Here is a 20,129-nt window from a genome sequence, read left to right as displayed (position 1 = left end):
CATTGGTTTTAGTTTATGTCTATCTTAGTTTGCCAATAGCTTGCTTTCCACAATAGTGATGTAGTTAACCCTCTCAGATTAGTGTACATATTTCAGGACAATTGAACCAAATTTACTCAAAAAGTTGAACAATTAATAAATGTTAATTCACACTTTTATTGTCACTGTATCATCAGACACATACATGTATAAAACTTGATGACATTGTATGCGCATTTTTTAAAACTGTTTTAGGACGGTCATCTAGAAATTTCAAATTTTCCAAACTATTGACCCGTTATTTGTTTTTATACACATTAAAGGTGCACTTAGCTGTAACTGGAACATTTTCTCTGAAACTGTTTTTGTTAAATATAATATCTTAATCATAATTTTGTACACCCTGAACAGTATTGAATCACCTGTGTGTAAACGCATAATGTACATATTGTATCGTGCAATAATCCAATGAAATTGATTTTTGGGTCCGCACCCAAAAATCAGTGCCCCAATTAGAACATAATTTCAACCTATGAATGTATTACTTATAGACAAAATAAACCTCCAATAAACATGTACGATGTCTTAACAATTTTCAGTGAATATATTGTCACTTGTCTGTGGGTAAACACATAATGTACATATTGTATCGCGCAATAATCTAATGAAATTGATTTTTGGGTCTGTACCCAAAAATCAGTGCCCCAATTAGACCTCCAATAAACATGTACGATGTCTCACAATTTTCAGTGAATATATTGTCACTTGTCTGTGGGTAAACACATAATGTACATATTCTATTGCGCAATAATCTAATGAAATTGATTTTTGGGTCTGTACCCAAAAATCAGTGCCCCAATTAGACCTCCAATAAACATGTACGATGTCTAACAATTTTCAGTGAATATATTGTCACTTGTCTGATAAAAAAAAATGAGTACTCCAGTTACAGCTAGTGGAGCTTTAATTAATATCTTACAAAGTTGTTACATATCTTGTATTGGTGTATTGCGAAATCAAAAATCTAAAAGGAGATGTTGTGATTTTGTCAGTTCTTAAAATAAAAGTAGGACTGGGAGAATATTTACAGATGATCGGAATTACTGTTCACAGCTTGATATATTCATGATCAGTTTACAATTTGTTTGGATATCAAAACTGACATTTACTCATGTACGTATGCACACCATGACGTACTAATATTATAGTTGCTAAGTCTAGGGTATCAGTTGCTTAGTGTAAAGTCTCAGTTGCTAAGTGTAGAGTCTCAGTTGCTAAGTGTAAAGTCTCAGTTGCTAAGTGTAGAGTCTCAGTTGCTAAGTGTAGAGTCTCAGTTGCTAAGTATAGATTCTCAATTGCTAAGTATAAGGTTTTATTTGGGTAAGTATAAAGTCATAGTTGCTAAGTATAAAGGCTTAGTTCCTAAGTATAAAGACTTAGTTGCTAAGTATAAAGGCTTAGTTCCTAAGTATAAAGACTTAGTTGCTAAGTATAAAGTCTTAGTTGCTAAGTATAAAGTCTTAGTTGCTAAGTATAAAGACTTAGTTGCTAAGTATAGAGTCTTAGTTACTAAGTATAAAGACTTAGTTGCTAAGTATAAAGACTTAGTTGTTAAGTATAAAGTCTTAGTTGCTAAGTATAGTCTTGGTTGCTAAGTATAAAGACTTAGTTGCTAAGTATAAAGTCTTAGTTACTAAGTATAAAGTCTTAGTTCCTAAGTATAAAGACTTAGTTGCTAAGTATAAAGACTTAGTTGCTAAGTATAAAGACTTAGTTGTTAAGTATAAAGTCTTAGTTGCTAAGTATAAAGACTTAGTTGCTAAGTATAAAGTCTTAGTTGCTAAGTATAAAGACTTAGTTGCTAAGTATAAAGTCTTAGTTGCTAAGTATAAAGACTTAGTTGTTAAGTATAAAGTCTTAGTTGCTAAGTATAAAGTCTTAGTTTGCTAAATATAAAGTCTTAGTTGCTAAGTATAAAGTCTTAGTTGCTAAGTATAAAGTCTTAGTTGTTAAGTATAAAGTCTTAGTTTGCTAAGTATAGAGTCTCAGTTGCTAATTGTAGCGTTTTAGTTGCTAAGTACATGATCTTTGTTGTTTTGTGTTGTATCTCAGTTGCTAAATACCTATTAGTTGGTAAGTATAAGGGCTTTAATAGTTAAATGTAGGACCTTTGATACATTCTATTATGGCAAAACTGTTTTATCTGTTTTGTATCCCAAACAAATGAAGGAGATAAGTAAGTAACATTAGGGTTATGTTAAGGGTACAAGCTATGTTGATGAAGTGATAGTTACAGGCCTAGATATCATAAAATTACTGTATAGAATGTTAGTCAGTCTGGTATCCTTTTAACTTCAGGTATAACAATTTACTTCTTGCGCACATACCTTGCCATGTTGACAAAACTATATATATCATTACACCTAGTCTCATGTTAACCCTTGAGGACTTGCTTTCTTGTAAGTCTATGTAATTGCATCCAAAATTAAAGGTGTCAGTCTTCAAAGGTTCACTCGAATAAAAGATTTTCAAAAGTGAAATGCACCAAAAAATACTATCTGCATATTTCCAACATCTCATTTCAATTCCTGCTATGGTTATCTGTTTACTTTCATGTATGTGTCCACATTGAAAAAATTACCCAAATTCCAATTATATAAAGATTTTCTGGTAACTGACACAATGTTCAAATCCAATGACAGCTACAGTTAGTGCAGTAGGTCAATTTCTCTGACGTATAAATGTTAAAATATTGTCTTTTTCTTGGGAATCAACACAACTTCTTCTTTTTTTTCAATCAAGATTAAAGTATGCATTATACTAAAAAATTATTCCCCTATTTGTATTTCTGTGAGTGATGAGTTTATACTCTTCTTTACTATTTTATTTGAGTTGTAGATTCCTTCAAAGTACTACATAAATTGTACATGTCGATATTCCATTAATGTGAATTGAAACATACAGGAGACCTTGATATTTTCCCTGCTTGAAAATTCTACGAATTGTTTTGGTCTCCTATCGGTTGCCAGAGTTTTACACATTATACATCTATTGTGTTTTGTATTAAAGTTGTTGCATATGAATTGTTTTGCGAAATGTGTGAGAACAAATCTTTTGTAAGATTAGTGTAACTTTGTCTTTGATTTTCATATAATGTGAAGTGCTTTATAAGGTTCATTCTGATTGGTCAGAAAACAAAGGAAAACAGCACATCTATTGGCTCTATTGTTAATGAGTGATAAAGTATCCAATCAGTGACAATCTTGTAGTAGCTTCACGTTGCCCCTTGCTTTTGACTATATGTCAGGTGTACAATTGTGTGGGTTTTATTATCCCAAGAAGCTCTCCACACCTAGCCAAGGTTTTTGCTCTTGGAAGCACAGGAATCTGTTGTGAATTTGAAAATACCAGTAACGGCTGTGATAAATCTAAGTTAATCTTCTGGCATGTGATGTAATTGACTACCTAAGTCACATGGGATAAGGTTACATATGAGATCCAATTAGATTTAGCAGAGCTGTTGGTGGTAATTTCAAACTTGGAACTGATTTCTATGCTTCTAAGAGCTAAAACCTTGACAAGTTTGTGGGCTATTAGTCAAATAACAGGCTCATTGAAAATGGTCCTCTGTAATTCCATCTGTAATCTACACATGAAGTCAAATTTAAATGAAACAAAGGCGAGGCTGATTTTGTCGTAGCTGCAGTAGTTCCTGATTTTGTCCTATCTGCAGTAGTTCCTGATTTTGTCCTATCTGCTTTAGTTTTCTTGACTCACTCACACTTTCTGACATGCAATTTTGAATCAAGATGGCAATGATTTCAGTAAACTCAAATTGTATTAATTTATTTATGTGTATTTCTATGAATGTTGTGAACTTCATGATACAAAAAAAAGAGTTAATAAAATTTCAACTTAAAAAAGAATTCAATGATGATAACATAGAGGGAATGCTAGTCATCAAATGTATGATGCATATCCCAGCATTTATGCAATCTTTTTAGCTCAAGAGACGACAGTTGTTTGAAAAATGTTGAAAGAATTATTTCAGTATTATTTCTTTTTAGATAAGAGTAAGGACATTGTTTGTTTTTAGGATGCTGTGTACTCCTATTGTGATTAGCCAACCACAATATACTATGGGCATTGTTTTGTTCTCTGAGCCATGAAGCCCATTAGTATTGTTTTTCTTTGAATGAACTACATACCAGAATTAGACAGTGTGCCATATTTGGGCATAGGTGTGCCATATTTGACTCCAGCTTACCGTATTTGAACAGGACATGCCCTATATGGGCATAGGTGTGCCATATTTGACTCCAGCTTACCATATTTGGACAGGACATGCCCTATATGGGCATAGTGTGCCATATTTGGACAGCATTACATGTCATATTTGGACATGCCAGTAGTGTGCCATATTGGACAGTGAAGCATGCCATATTTGGACATAGTGTGCCATATTGGACAGTGCAGCATGCCATATTTGGACATAGTGTGTCATATTGGACAGTGCATGCCATATTTGGACAGTGCAGCATGCCGTATTTGGGCAGAGTGTGCCAAGGCATTATACAAAGAAGTACTACATGACAACCGTGCATTTTCTTTTCTTTAGGTCAAAGAAACTCTAATGTATGACACAGTCTAAGTAATATTTTGAGGTTGTAATAAATTTTTGTTTCATACTGAAATATACTTAATTCCATTCGAACTACTAAAACATGTTGAATTGTGTCTTGTAATAACATACATGTCAATCTCTATTATATCAATCAGTTCTAAAGATGCCATCATCAGGATTATCTAGTCCTTTTGTATATGTGTAAAGACCAATGGTGGTTAGCATTAAATTATGAGTCCGAAATATAGTAGTCGGGTAGATTTATTGGAAAAGTTGATCCGGAACAAAATTGGGGGGGGGGGGGGGGGGGGGGGTCAGTTTAATACTTATGACTCTACTGATAATACAAGAACATTTGATTTCAAACAATTTTTAGTATGTACTAATACCTTCTGTACTTGTACTCAACCAAAAAGAAGACCTCTGCATATACAGGCTGTGCCTTTCTATGATAATCTGTCTTTTACGTAATTGTATTTTATCACCTAGTGTAGTAAACAGACAGTTTGACAAGGCCTGTTAACCTGTCTCCTAGCCCAGTAAACAGACAGTTTGTCAAGGCCTGTTAACCTGTCTCCTAGCCCAGTAAACAGACAGTTTGTCAAGGCCTGTTGACCTGTCTCCTAGCCCAGTAAAAAGACAGTTTGACAAGGCCTGTTGACCTGTCTCCTAGCCCAGTAAAAAGACAGTTTGACAAGGCCTGTTGACCTGTCTCCTAGCCCAGTAAAAAGACAGTTTGACAAGGCCTGTTGACCTGTCTCCTAGCCCAGTAAAAAGACAGTTTGTCAAGGCCTGACCTGAATGTTACTCATAAGTAATTAGAATCCATGGTCATGTAATAATAACCATTTATTACTTTAAGTTTAATGTGGATTTTGATGTGATTTTTTCCAAGGGGTTAATGTCTTTTTTTTCATTTCGTAGAGCTCTGTGACATTTCATTATTTAGTAATCTGGTCAGTTTCCCATTCATACCTCAAAACTTTTATTAATGTGTATTGACTCTCAAGGAGGAGTTTTCTGTATCATATTTTACAGTAATAAAAACTTTTGTTGACAGTTTCATCCATGTCTTGATTAATCAGATGACTACCAGGGTATGTGACGTAAAGTGATCACATTATCAGGGAAGGTGGACAGTTAGATGTACATAACTGACAAGTACTTTTACACCTGAATTTACATATATTGAAGTTAACCTTTTCACACCTCTGGCGACTCAACACCTCCAGCTAATTTGAATCATTTCTGTCAGATCCAGTTAGACACTGAAGAAGGACAAGTGATTTGTTCAAAACATGTCTGTTTCTCAATCAAAAGCAGAAGAACATAACTTAGGTATGCATGTTAGTGCTGTCTGGATTGCTCAGATGATCATGTGACAGGGTACTTAACATAACCAATCAATCAATCTACCAATCAAATCAATCCAACATTTGCCCACAATTTCATTGATGCCTTGATAACTCACATAATGACATGGTAGGTGACATTAACCAATCAATGATAACAGTATATACTTCAGTATTAATCCAGTCAAGGTTGGATATTGAAATATGGTCGCCACTTGTGTGGTGCCCAAATGCCCTAGTGTTAAAGCTGGAAGCTGGAGAAACCAGAGTACCTGGGGAAAGCCTGTTATTTGGTAGGCCTGTCACAGGGAGCCCAGGAACCATGTTACAATTAAATAGATAAATAAACAAATGACATATACATGGGTAAACGAAATATAATGTTAAACTCGTGGATAACTATATACATGTATATATTTATATAGGGGCTTGTATTCTATTGAAATAAAACTATGTTTCTATATATACTATCTATACAGTGTTGTTTGTATGGACATAGTATACAGGCCCGTATTAATAGTATACAGGCCCGTATATAGATAGTTATCCATGAGTTTAAAATGATATTTCATTTACCTATATATATTTTGTTTGTTTGTTTGTTTGTTTGTTTGTTTGTTTGTTTATTTGTAACATGGTTCCTGAGCTCCCTGTGGGCCTATAGGATCAAACTGAACATCAACCTTGTATACAAGATATAGTTATTTTTTTAGTTAAATATAATCTAGCTGACACTGGGATGGGGGTAGGGGTGGGGTTGATGGACCCAAGATTCAGTTGTAAGAGACACATGAGCTAATCACTAGAATGGGCCACAAACAAACCTCTTATCATCATCAATCGATCTATCAAAGAATTTTAAAGTTCCTGACTCCAAAAACCTTGTTAAACCCTATGGTATCTGAGTGCCTGGGTAGTGTACTAGGTTGTCTAGTTACGAGTACTCGTTTTCGTTTTCTACGAGTGGAAAATGGTGGAGATGATCAAGATGATCGTAGCGCATATAGGGACTAGACTATGCACTCATTAGTATTTGCCCGAGTTCATGTGGTGTTCTATGTAGCTGTACTTTGTAGTGAAAGTGCAGCAGAAATAGTGCAAGCACAAGTGCACGTACCCCTATTACCCACACAGGAACTCAGGTGTCATTGAAATTATTGCTGTCACACAACTATTTATTATATACAGGAACATATCCCCTTATCTGTTATTTTACACATAATGCTTTAATATTTTCAGTCGCTTTTAAAAAAAAAATTAAAAAAAAAATAAAATGAAGAATTTATGATTCATTTGTGCAGTCAAGGTTTATGGTACATAGATATTTTGTTTGCATATGAAAAGTTTCTATGGGGGAAAAATACTTTGACTCCATTTCCTCTCCATCTCATCCCATTCACTCGAATATCAAAATCGTTTACCCCTATAAGGCCTAAAGCCCAGCACAAAGACAAAGTAATGCACACTCTCCACCGTTGATGGCGCGCTCTAGCACAGGCCGTGAACTCTGACCCAGACGGTGATCATCATAGACACTGAGCCAGATAGGCCATAGTATTAGCATATGGTATATTAGTGAACGTATCAAAATGTCAGTCGGATCTTGAACTTGAAATCCATGTACACGTGTGTACCTAGTGCATGGTGTACACAGTACAATATGAATTGTTCGTACCGCCCTCTCCTCCATAGACCAACATCCTTGGTACAACTTCCGTACAAGATAATTACAGTGAACAACGAGAGGCAGTGTGGCACACACGCACGTACGCGCGCACCCAGATGTGTAAGCTAAGACTTTAAAGTTGTATTTGTAACGCGTATGTACAAATGTATATTGACAAATTGAAGGGGAGATGCAGGTTCGTGGGAGATAACCGACGACCTGTTCTTAAATTGAACTAAAACTATATATCTTCATCAGGTTAATTATGTGAATTTTATTGTTATGTAGTTGTTTTTTTCACATTGACTCAAGATGAGTATGTTTGGCTAGAAAAGTAAAAACACGGTTTTGAATATTCTATGAAAAAATGTAACTTGATATCCCATGGATCTATAATAGATAAATGTTTCTAGGTTTTCTAGATAATTCTGACAAAAATTCATGCTCCGCCTACCAATATCTCTTCTTCCTTTGCAACAAGACAGTGAAAGTGAGGTATCATAATTTAGAATATTGTTTTTCCTTGTCTTTTGTAGCACAATTATAGAAGTATAATAAAGTCATCATAGTTGTGATGTCAGTATGGATACTATCGATAGACAGGCAGGTGGAAAGAAAGTATTATTACGAGGTAAGTCATGAATGAAGAACTGTCTTTGCAGTATTCCCCCTAAGCATTTTTGACAAGACACATTGTGGTAAAGCTAAGGTTGACATCAGTCTGACATGGGTAGCAATGGTTGCTAGTGCATCATTTAATGATTGGAGCGTTGCAGGGTTTGCATTCCAACTCTTGCCAACTGTTCTCTTTTGCATTGACTACATATATTGGTAATGAGAAAAACTGGATTTGTGTCAATGTACTGTGTCTGCAGTTTTGAAGCTTGTGATTGTTTGTTTGTTTGTTTGTTTGTTTGCTCTGTAAAGTTGAGAAGGGAGGAGAATATGAAAGAGTCATTGGACGTCGGTCTAGATAGCAAGGTTGGCAGTACGTGTGTCCATCTAGTGATTGGAGGGTCCCAGACTCAAGTCTCAGTTTTCAGCCAACTTTTCTCCAATTTACTACAACACATTTCAAAATGAAAGGAGAAGAATGATAGCTGTAAGAATGGTTTAAGGTAGGCAAGTACTAATCACATGAAAGTAAAGGTGAGGATATCCAGCCTAGGAAAATATTTAAAATATTACCCATCTTTTTCTATTTATCTAACAAATTTATGTAGCGCCAAATATTCAAAGTTAAACAATGTTCAGTGGTACTCAAGAGTTACAAATGAAATGAAAATGCTCTCTGAAAGATTATGTGAGTGTTTAATCTTCTTTTGAAAATGTTGACATTGACTTATCTATTAATCTGTTTATTTGTGTTTGTTGATGTTACAGGCAAAAAAAGGTACATACTGCTAGGATTGGTTATTATGATTCTACTGTTTCTATGGTTACCAAGTAGATACAAAGGCAAGCTCCATATATATCCAAAGTAAGTTTACAAACAGTGCTGAGTACAATACAGTCTTCATTATATTAACATCTGAAGTATTGGCTTGTGGACCTCGGATTGAGTTAGGTTTTGTGAACTCACATAGTAACTCAGGTATAGGTCTTATAAAACATTGTAGGAGAGAACTGCCAAGTCTTACTACCAAAACAGAGTGACTACACACTTTCAATTAGGTAAACATTGTACGATAGAAGTGCCAAGTCTTACTACCAAAACAGAGTGACTACACACTTTCAATTAGGTGAACATTGTAGGATAGAGGTGCCAAGTCTTACTACCAAAACAAAGTGACTACACACTTTCATTTAGGTGAACATTGTAGGATAGAGGTGCCAAGTCTTACTACCAAAACAGAGTGACTACACACTTTCATTTAGGTGAACATTGTAGGATAGAGGTGCCAAGTCTTACTACCAAAACAGAGTGACTACACACTTTCAATTAGGTGAACATTGTAGGATAGAGGTGCCAAGTCTTACTACCAAAACAGAGTGACTACACACTTTCATTTAGGTGAACATTGTAGGATAGAGGTGCCAAGTCTTACTACCAAAACAGAGTGACTACACACTTTCAATTAGGTGAACATTGTACAATAGAACTTAGAAGTGCCAAGTCTTGGGAGAGTAGGTCAGAGAGGTCAGATAAGATTCCAACAAAGGGGTCTACTATATACCAATATATAAGTCACCATGTGCCAGCATGCTCTTGATATTAGCATTCTAGTCCAATACTGATAACATCATTGCATACCTGTACTCAAATGAGCACATGATCATGGCATGTACACAAAATCGCACGAACACAAAGTTGTATTATTGTATGAAGTTTACTGTATTGTAATTCTTGGTGTGGATGGATACTCAGGGAACACAGTATTTCAATAGAGAACACAGTATTTGCATGAGCACTTGTGGTACATTCTGTTGTCACTAGTACCATTCACCAATTGTTTCTGAAGGTATGCCAGTAGAGAACATTGGAAGCACAAATTCAAACACTCCAAGTGAAGCAAACCGGCACTCATGATGCACCGTTGAGTCTGTTAAATTATTATGATAATAATGTATTTTGAGACATCTGAAATATTTTTGACAGGAAATTTACTCTACATTTGATATTAAAGCCATGGTTAAGAACCTTGTAAAAGAAAGTATTAAATCTAAAGTAATAACTGAATTTTGATATGTTGAAAAATACTATAACCATGTCTGTGTTTAAGACTGACAGCATTTTTTCTCTTTTATTGCATATGTGTGTATGTCAATCCAGGAAGCAACTCATAACCACTGCACAGTCATATAGAGAGCACGGTATTTCAAAGACGCAAAATATGAGACTCGACAATTGGTCTGTGAAACAACATCATCCAAGTTGCCAGCCTGTAAAAAACTTTGTACTGATAAAGACAAGGAAAACTGGTGGAAGTACAACGGCAAATATTTTATTCCGATATGGATTGATGAACGACCTTGTAACAGTGCTTGCTCCGAAAGCGCATGCCTTAATAAGTGTCACGGAAGAAAATGAACTAGATATTCTTCAGTACAATTGTTTTGATTTCCCTGGGTATAACTTCATAGCCAGCCATGTGCAATATAACAGAGCTCAGATTGAAAAGGTTATACCAAATGCCAAGTATTTCACAATTCTCAGGTCTCCCTATGGACAATTCCAGTCAGCGTTTTACTGGTATGGTTTCCATGACTACCTTGTGTCTTTAAATTCCTCAGATCCATACATTGATTTTTTTAAATCTCCGGAAAGATATCTTGAAACGGGGAACGTTGGAAGGAGAATAAAGTCACACATCAAAAACAGTCAATTTTGGATGCTCGGATTGGATTATGAATATGATGATGATGATGAGGCAGTTGCTAATAAGATTCAACAAATTGAGAGCGAACTGGATTTGGTTTTGTTGACTGAGTATTATGATGAATCAATTGTGCTTTTAAAGAAGTTACTTTGTTGGAAGGATGAGGACGTGGTCTACTATCTAAACAAAGTCCATGATGAAACACAAGAAAACCTGTCACCAGTTGTGAAAGAAAAAGTTGAACAATGGAACAAAGCTGATTTTAAACTTTACAATCATTTCAACGAAACCTTCTGGCAAAAAGTGAAGAGCTATGATGGTGATTTTGAACAAGACTTGGTAACATTTCGTAAGAGACAAAAAATAGTAACAGAACAATGCGAAGAAATAAATTATGAAAGTGAATTTTGTTATATTTTAAAATCAGAAACAAAAGATTTGAGAAAAATGTTTTTATCCAAGCAGAGTCGTTTTATTTGTTGACCCTGAGGCTGTTTACTTTGTCTGTTTCCTTGACAACTGGTTTGTATTGTTTACTTTGTCTGTTTCCTTGACAACTGGTTTGTATTGTTTACTTACTTTGTCTGTTGCCACAACAACTTGTGTATTGTGTACTTTGTGTTCATGACAACTTGTGTATTGTTTACTTTGTCTGTGTCCATGACAACTGTTGTGTATTGTTTACTTTGTTTCCATGACAACTGTTGTGCTTGTACAATACCATCCCAAGAATACACAAAGGATTGTGTGCTTATAATTAATTTGATTTCCACTAGTCAACAAGAGTACATTTGTTGAGGTCTTATCAGACTTCAAGTCCTTTATAGTATTAGTATTATCAATATTTTCATGTATTTCACATTTTCATATTTTAACGTGTTGATAGATGTGAGAGAATCCTGTCAGATATCCAGCTTCTTATACATTTCATCATACTATGGGGGGGGGGGGGGGGGTCTGGTGGAAGGTTTAATAAACTGTAAGTTCAAATAGATTTTTAACATTTATTTATTTATTCATGAAACCAATACATCCATAAATGGGTGTTCATGCATTGAAATAAAGTACAGAAAAATATACACAGCAAATGGGATATAACAAAGTCATAGAAAACGGCAATACTTTCTTTTCACCCATAGTGAGGACACTATATGTACAGCATTCGATGGCTTGGAGTTTGCTAATACTTAAAGATGCAATTGCTGTAAATGGAACTTTTTTTTGAAAATGTTATGATTTTCTTGTAATACCATAAAACCCAGAATAACATTGAATCACCTGTGGGTAAACATATTTGTGTAGCTGTTCACACATTGATACAATACAATATAATCAGATTGATGGGTCCACAATTCATATGTGCTTGCAGAGATTTCTGTTGCGCTTTCACTCACTACGCTCGTGGAAGTACAGCCGCATAGAAAATTGCAAGCACTTGTGCAAATACACTGCGTATGCTACCCTTGCATGTCATTGGGTTCTGTCATAGTGTTCAACCATATAGATCCATCATCAGTTATAATATTATATTGATTGTGTAGAAAGGATACCCACTGGGTGAAACTGTTGTGTAACACAGTTTTATTGGTACACAGCACAGAAGAGTAAAACTATCATTGTCAAATACATCAGAAAATAATATACTTATACTCACACATCATTTAGTTATGTCATAATATGTACCAGAAAAATGGACTGGGTTCCACAATATTGAACTTTGAAAATACATATCTAATAAAGTTAATGATATTTTTCTATAATTCTATTCTATTCTATTCTATTCTGTATAATTCTATTCTACATTTTTGTATTCTATTCTATCATACACTACACTGTCTAGTCTTTGCTATGAACCTTTTTCATTCTTTAATTGAATAAAATAACTTTTCGTAAACTGTGTTCATGTATGATGGTGAAATGATAACCTGAGTGAATGATTGCAAACAGTCGGATGAATGGGGAGTCCAGTTGGGGGGGGGGAGGGGACTACAATTTAAGTAATGGGAAATAACAAAATAGTGAAGGACAACATTTACATTCTAATATGAACATGAATTATAAACTCAGAACATTTCAAGAGTTATAGGAGGGGAAAAGGGACTGGGTGATGCCAGTTAGATATTTCGGAAGGCTTTTTATGAATATGACAAAATATAATCCAAACACAGATGTGGATTATATTTTGTCATATTCGTGAAAAGCCGTCTGAAATATCTTTATTTATTACTAATTGTGTGCACACACAGAATAATATGCGATATAATAATCAGAATGTGCACACTTATCAAATTTGAACACACATCGAACAGACAATGCACACCACGTTTTAATTCTATTTCATCAACAAAAATAATATTTAAAGATAAATTACGGGGGTATTTAAATATATATATTTGGGGTGCTTTTTCTAGCACTTTGGTCTAAAATGAGGTTTGTCTTTTTTTTCAAGCAAAAGACTAAAAATACAGTCCACATTATTTTCTATTTTACTTGGTCTAAAATGTGGTTCATTGTCCTTTACCAAATCATAACTGACATTAATTGTCCCAAAATGTTGGAAAATAAATTTAGCTCTAAACTATCATCTTTTAAAAATCTGTAATGGTCTAAAATGGGGTATTGATTTTTGGTCAAAGTGGGTCTAAAATGGGGCCTGGGGTTTCCAGGACTGGCCACACACACGGCACACACACCCCTACCAGAGCTGGCCACTGGTACCTCCTGGGATTTAACACCCTATATATATGGTATATGTAAGTTTATGTAATTACACTATAAAAGTAGGGTATCATTATTGTGTAAAGTAGGAATTGTCAATATAAAATTATGACTAATCGTACTGTGTCACTTCAAGTTAACAGTGATTGGCATGTCCTTCATATAGTTTCCCGGTTTTTTAACAGTAGGTCATCACAATCTAAAAAAAAAGAATTGATATTTTTAGAACATAACATTGCTATTTTTAGAACATAAAGATATCAATGAAAATGGATCTGTTGTGTAGAATAAAATTCCAACAATGTTGTTAATGTTAGGTTTTATCAGATCTGCAGATTTTATTTACTCTTATTAATTCAGGATTTTTTGCCGAACAATAGTATCAGAAAAAGTGGTGCTAAATTTCCCAAATCAGTATTCAGAGGCTTTCCAATAAATATGTTTTACACATGTACATGTGCACACGTGCTACGTGCATGTTTGCAATGGTACAGCGCCGCCAACAATCGGATTGAAAATAAATCGCTGAAGGGTCCATTGGAAACGAGGCTGAGTGAGCTCCAAGATGGCGGACAACGAAGAGTTTGAAGCTTCGGAAGAGACAGAAAATGTTGAAAACGACAGTTCAGATGGTGATAACGACTATTCAGATGAAGAAAATATATACGAAGTGGATAGAATCGTCGGCATGATGACGCACGAGGTATGGTTACGATTTATTTGGGTGTTGCCACGGAAAATTTACTGACGACAGCCAGGTGCCAAACAACAAAACCTGACTTCACTCGAGTACGCTCTGAAGATAAACAGGTCTTCGGCTCTCCTTCTCGGCAAGTCTGAAAAAACGATAATGAAATATTCAGCATGAAGATAGCCATCTTTTCCATTTTAGATACCAAGTATAGATGTGGGGGAATTTTTCCGTGTATATTTATTGAGTTAAATACGGCCGATTTTGAGTGAAGATTTTTACTGCGAGAACGAAGTGTCGTCGGCCAGCAGTAATGTAAATATTGTTATTATTACATTGGAAGTCGGTATATTTCGTTTTGTCATTGTAACCTCACACTGAATAATCACGTGGAACTGTTCTCAAGTTGCATCGCTCCAAGACCGTTTCTTTTTTGTATGCCAAAATTTTTCTGATTTTTTATTTGACGTCAAAACCCGTTACACCATGTGTTAATGATGGTATACAGCCTTGGACGGCGTCTTCAATCGCTATTATTACCAAGGTCATTGACTCAGTGTGTGATTGCTTGATTTGTCTAGCCACCCACTTCTTCCGAACAAAGCCGCCTGTGGAAAAGGAATCGCCGCTTTTATGAAAGCATTTGTTTTGTCCTGGAAATATGCGCGGAAGTTTATATCCCATATACATGTAGACCATGGATGTATAATACATCCATGATCTGACAGCCTTTGTCAGAAGTCTCCAGTGGGCTAATGTACTACCGTGACTGTAATTGTTTACATTACGGCCTATAATTGATAGTGTTACCCCGTTAGGAAAAAAGAAAGAAAATTTAGGTAAAATATGGACATGTATGAATATTATTGTGCCGAGCATTTCTTCAAATTTAACTTGTATTCAAATTTAAGTATATTAATAAATTGATTTCAGGTTGTGTATGGAGGATAGTGGGGTAATTTACAAGTAGCTAACATAGAACAAACAGTAGTTCAACAGTTATTACCAAACAAATGAAATTAATACTTTTATATTTATTAAAACGATATATGCATCATTCATAAGCTATATTTTTGTATTTTTATTTTATTGAATCTACATGTATTTTCATTTTTTATGTACGTTATTGTTATCATAATTAAGAGGAAAGAAATACCAGAATAACCAAACAATAACAAGAGAACTGAAACTGAGTAAATACTAACTAGCCCTAAAAAGGGCCTAACTCCTTGCCTGCACCCTGGCTGAACATGTGTACTACAGAACATGTGTCAGAGGTCATGACCTAGATTATAAGGTCATGAAAGTTCATATTAAGGTCAAACTTTTATTGATAAGCCTGACTGACTTTACAAGCAATTAACAAATTAAAGTGATCTGCCAGTCAACTCAATATCCAATGTTGTAGATATTGTATAAATCAAAATTATGGCACATTTAGTTTTCGGACCTTTCTATGTCATGATCTATTTTTTGATTGTTAAAAATGCAATTATAAATATTTGTAATGGCTTGATTAGGAAAAGAAAGAAATAATAATATTATTATTATTATTATTATTGAGAGTAGCAAGAATGAAGATTGGAAATCACAAGATTCTGGCAGCATTGAAAATAAATTATCAAATTAATTTGAAATTCTCATGCCGCACTTAGGAATAATAAGAAATAAACTAGAAATAAGTAAGAATGAAGATTAGTGAACACACGCTACGTGCAACATTGAAAATAACAGAAAAAATTAAGAGTTTACATTGAAATTCCCATGCCGAATTTAGGAAGAAATAACAAAGAAAGAAGATGCGTTGAAAAAAAATGAACATTTGAAATTGAAATTCCCATGCCATATTTAGGAATAACAAGAAATAAACAAGAGATACTCGAGAATGAAGATTGGTGAACACAAGATACATGCAACATTGAAAGTAACAGAAATTAGCAAGTTATTTGAAATTCCTGTGGCATATTTAGGAAAAGTATTGATACGTAATAAACAAGAAATAAGGCAAGAATTATTAAGATTGGTGAACACGACCTAACTGTAGCCTTGCATATTTTCCTAATGAACAGTTTAAATTTAAATTCGCATGCCACATTTAGGAATAGTAAGAAATGAACAAGAGATAAGTAAGAATGAAGATTGGTGAACACACGCTACCTGCAGCATTGAAAATAGAAAAATAAAGAAATAAAAACAAACTAATTATTAGAATTCAAATTCCCATGTCATATTTTACTAACCCCAGGGGTGAACAAATCCACTGGTCCTGGGTCCGGGACTAGCGATTTTTTGGGTGGACCACACAAATTTTACCTTGTCTGGTCTGTTGGACTATATTAAAAAGTCGTCTGAATATACAGATTCATAGGTAAGATTTAATGTTTCACATTAGCGGGACCTTGGACCACTAATTTCTTCAGCAGGACCTTTGGATTTTTTAAGGCACTGGTCCGGGGACCACCAGTTCACAAAATGATTTGTTCACCCCTGAACCCTATTAATAATATTCATTTCAAAAGAAGGAGAGATTATAGGTTGTTAGTTTTGATCTATCTTATTTTAATACTCTGGTATTTGAGCCGTAATTCAAAAAGTACAAGATTTAGTAATGAATCTATGCTGCCCTTCTCAACAATGAAATTGAAAGGACATTTATAAAACATGAATACAGAATGGTATAGCCACATACACATGTAGTCCCTGGAGTGCTTTATGGTGTAGCTAGACTTGAGCTCCTCCAGCAGTAGACACCCCTCCCATGTTTACAGTTCTATGCAATTTTTCAGAGGTGCTAAGTTGATCTTATTAGCTGTTAATTGAAACAATGGTAATAGAAAATGGAAGTGAGCTGACCTACTTTAGGGGTGAATGGCTTTGTAAGGCAAAGAATCGTTTTGAAAAGGAGCCAAAATAAAAGGTTTTTGTGTTTCTGGTATTAACCTGACCATATGGGTGTCTGCAGGCCAACTATAGAGACGATGTTTTTGTGAAGGTTTGGTAACCCCAGCAACAGAAAGAGTAAATCAGATACTGATTGTGTGTGGCTTTCTATAACATGTAACTTGTATTGTAATTTTCAAGGGAAGCCACAGTAAGAGAGAGTGGGATGCTTAGGTCGATGGAAGTATCACCCACAGGATATTTTCATGATATTATCTGCTTTTTAAAGTGGTCATATGGATGACAAAAGGGTACTTATTTTGGATTTTCAATTTATAAAACAACTTTACCATGTTTTCCTACGTGAAAAAAATCAAAGTGAAACAGCATCGACAAAATCCATGTTTGTAATTCAATGAATTACAAAAAGCTAAATAGTGTGGGAAAATGTTGTATATTGTACGTACAATAACAAACATTTGACATAATTTTTAATTTTTTTGTAATTTATTGAGTTACAAACATGGACTTGGTATATGTTGTTTCACACTGATTTTTTCAAGTCGGGACATATAGTGAAGTAGTTTTATAAATTAGGAAAATGCAAGTTAAATGCCAAATTCTCATCTATATGGTCACTTTAATGAAAAATATAAAGACTGAAATGTATAGTCCAAAACTTCTGGTATGTGTTTGAGTCAGAATTTTAATTCAAGAAATTTAAATTACCAACACAGATGAATTTTCATTTGAAGAAACACATAGATATGTGTTTTTGAACAGAGTGGATATGATAATGTACCTTTCTTTTTCGAGGAATACACAGTGTTTTTTGTTTTGTTTTTTGGTTTGTTTTGTTTTGTTTTTGTTTTTTGTTGTTGTTGTTTTTTTGTGTGTTTTTTTTTGGGGGGGGCTTTTTTTTGCTTTGCTAACTTTGCTAACTTTTCTAACTCTGCAAGGTATGCCGTGATGGGGCGCCCTCACACATGTCAAACCCTTTCACGGATATAGCAGGTTGTTGAGGGCTGAGAGACATGATGTATAATTACTTTCTTAACTTGTACTTAGTCTGTAAGGTACGCTGTGATGGGGCGCCCTCACACATCAGTCAATCCCTTGCATGGATATAGCTAGTGAGGGTGGAGCTACATGACGTGTCTTACAATCTCACTTGTACTTCGGGGAAGTGCCAAACTTTGTTTGCTCACATTGATGAATCAGCCCAATGTACAACAGGTCTCTTCTGAGCCAAATTTGATGATTTCCTTAGCTCTATTTTAGAGTGGCCATGAAGTGTAGGGTTGGTAGAAATGACTTTTCTCTTTTCTGTGTTTTATAATATAAACATAAGAAATCCAGCTTTGAATTTGATGTGCTCAACATTAACTTGAACTGAACTTGGAGGTCGTATGACTCTTTATGAGGACACAGTCCCTCTATCACTGTGATGAGGACAATGTATATATTAAGTACTTTGTGAATGACCTGTTGTATTAAACTGAAAGTAAACACTGTAGAAAGAAAGTTGAACCATTGCCAATTTGTAAAGAGTGAACTATTAATGAACCATACTGTATCAGTCACTAAAAAGAGAACTTCTGAACTGACGTGTCATGAACTACATCTATAAAATTTTATGATACCAGTCCCAATAGTAAACATCATTGAGAGAGGAAGTGTTAATAATAATAGGATATCTAGTTATTTATTTAGTACACTTAATAAATTGTGTAGTGGGGTTGGGCTAGGGGCTGGACAGTAAATTAAAAAGAAGAAGAATTACAAACAAAGTTAGATGAAACTACAAAAATCTAATTTCATATCATTTAGCAAAAAAATAAAAACATTTCAAAAGTATTGTTGCACACATGTACACTTTGAAAAAATAAACTTTGAGGTGGAGTTGTCTTAATGCATTAGTTGTAATTGAAATTGAGCACAAAAACTTCTATTCTATTCTCATTTTTTAAATAGCAAGGTTTATATGAACAACCTAGGGAGTCTTGTCAGTCTGCAAGTCAATATACAAGAAAAGGCTAAACTCTTAGCAAAGTTAGGTCACAAGTATTTTCCTGAATGAAGAAACTTATTAACTAAGGAATGATGTAATTTTTACCTGTATAAGCATAATTTATGAAAATTTGGCAACATTTTTCTTGATATTGAAAAACTGGAGAACAATTGATGTACATGTGTGTGTTATCAAGGCATAGAACAACCAGGGTCTGTTCGAATGCAGTCGTGTGTGGTGTAATCTTGGCTATTGGGTCTAACTTTGTCAGTACTTGGTTTCGGTAGAATTTATACAATAATAATATTATGAAGGTATTTATGAATTATGTATCCATGATAAACACATGATTGTATATTAATTTTGTCTCCATGTGTTGTTTATGCAGGGTAAAACATTGTTCAAAGTCCGTTGGCAAGGTTATGGCACAGAGGAAGATACATGGGAGCCGAGAGACAACTTATTATCATGCGAAGACCTGATAGAAGAGTACATAGAGAAAAACAATGCCAGGAAACGTAAAATTAAGCAAACACTACAGATAAAGGCTAAAAAGGTAAACTTTCTAAATTCTCAATATCTGAATATTAGCCAGGAAATGTAATGCTAAACAAACACTACAGATAAAGGCGAAAAAGGCAAACTTTTAATATTAGCCAGGAAATGTAAAGCTAAACAAACACTGCATACATGTATAAAGGCTGGAAAGGCAAACTTTCTAAATTCTCAATATTAGCCAAGAGATGCAAAGCTAACACTACAGATGAAGGCTAAATGTTTTCATTGCTAGGAGAGTCTTGCTGTTGGAAGGTTGACACAATTGATCACCAACCAAGATAAGTTGTGTCATTTACACACGTTACTTGAAGTGACTTCACAACAATTTGT

At 34.6% G+C, this 20,129-nt stretch overlaps 2 protein-coding genes across 2 annotated transcripts in view; both read left to right on the top strand.

Annotated features, from left to right (window-relative positions):
* Positions 1-8,203: 8,203 nt before the first annotated feature.
* Positions 8,204-11,424, top strand: LOC144433159 (galactosylceramide sulfotransferase-like). The gene is made up of 3 exons (XM_078121468.1): positions 8,204-8,252; positions 9,005-9,101; positions 10,395-11,424. The coding sequence occupies exons 1-3, from the start codon at positions 8,204-8,206 to the stop codon at positions 11,422-11,424; spliced, it is 1,176 nt and encodes a 391-aa protein (XP_077977594.1).
* Positions 11,425-14,224: 2,800 nt separating this feature from the next.
* The window catches only part of LOC144433157 (uncharacterized), a 40,750-nt gene continuing 34,845 nt past the window's right edge, over positions 14,225-20,129 (top strand). The window contains exons 1-2 of the mRNA XM_078121467.1: positions 14,225-14,362; positions 19,630-19,797. Of these exons, the coding sequence (XP_077977593.1) occupies positions 14,225-14,362; positions 19,630-19,797 (306 nt within the window). The remainder of the gene's footprint in view (positions 14,363-19,629; positions 19,798-20,129) is intronic.

Source organism: Glandiceps talaboti, chromosome 3 (assembly GCF_964340395.1).
Source record: "Glandiceps talaboti chromosome 3, keGlaTala1.1, whole genome shotgun sequence".
Classification (NCBI taxonomy): domain Eukaryota; kingdom Metazoa; phylum Hemichordata; class Enteropneusta; family Spengelidae; genus Glandiceps; species Glandiceps talaboti.
This window is presented reverse-complemented; position numbering and strand designations above follow the sequence as displayed.

What these genes read in the sequence shown, in the direction of transcription:
- LOC144433159 (XM_078121468.1), top strand. Translation starts at nt 8,204, where the DNA reads ATGGATACTATCGATAGACAGGCAGGTGGAAAGAAAGTATTATTACGA. An exon ending in AAAGAAAGTATTATTACGAG is followed by an intron (nt 8,253 to 9,004) that starts GTAAGTCATGAA and finishes TTGATGTTACAG; the next exon opens with GCAAAAAAAGGTACATACTG. An exon ending in AAGCTCCATATATATCCAAA is followed by an intron (nt 9,102 to 10,394) that starts GTAAGTTTACAA and finishes ATGTCAATCCAG; the next exon opens with GAAGCAACTCATAACCACTG.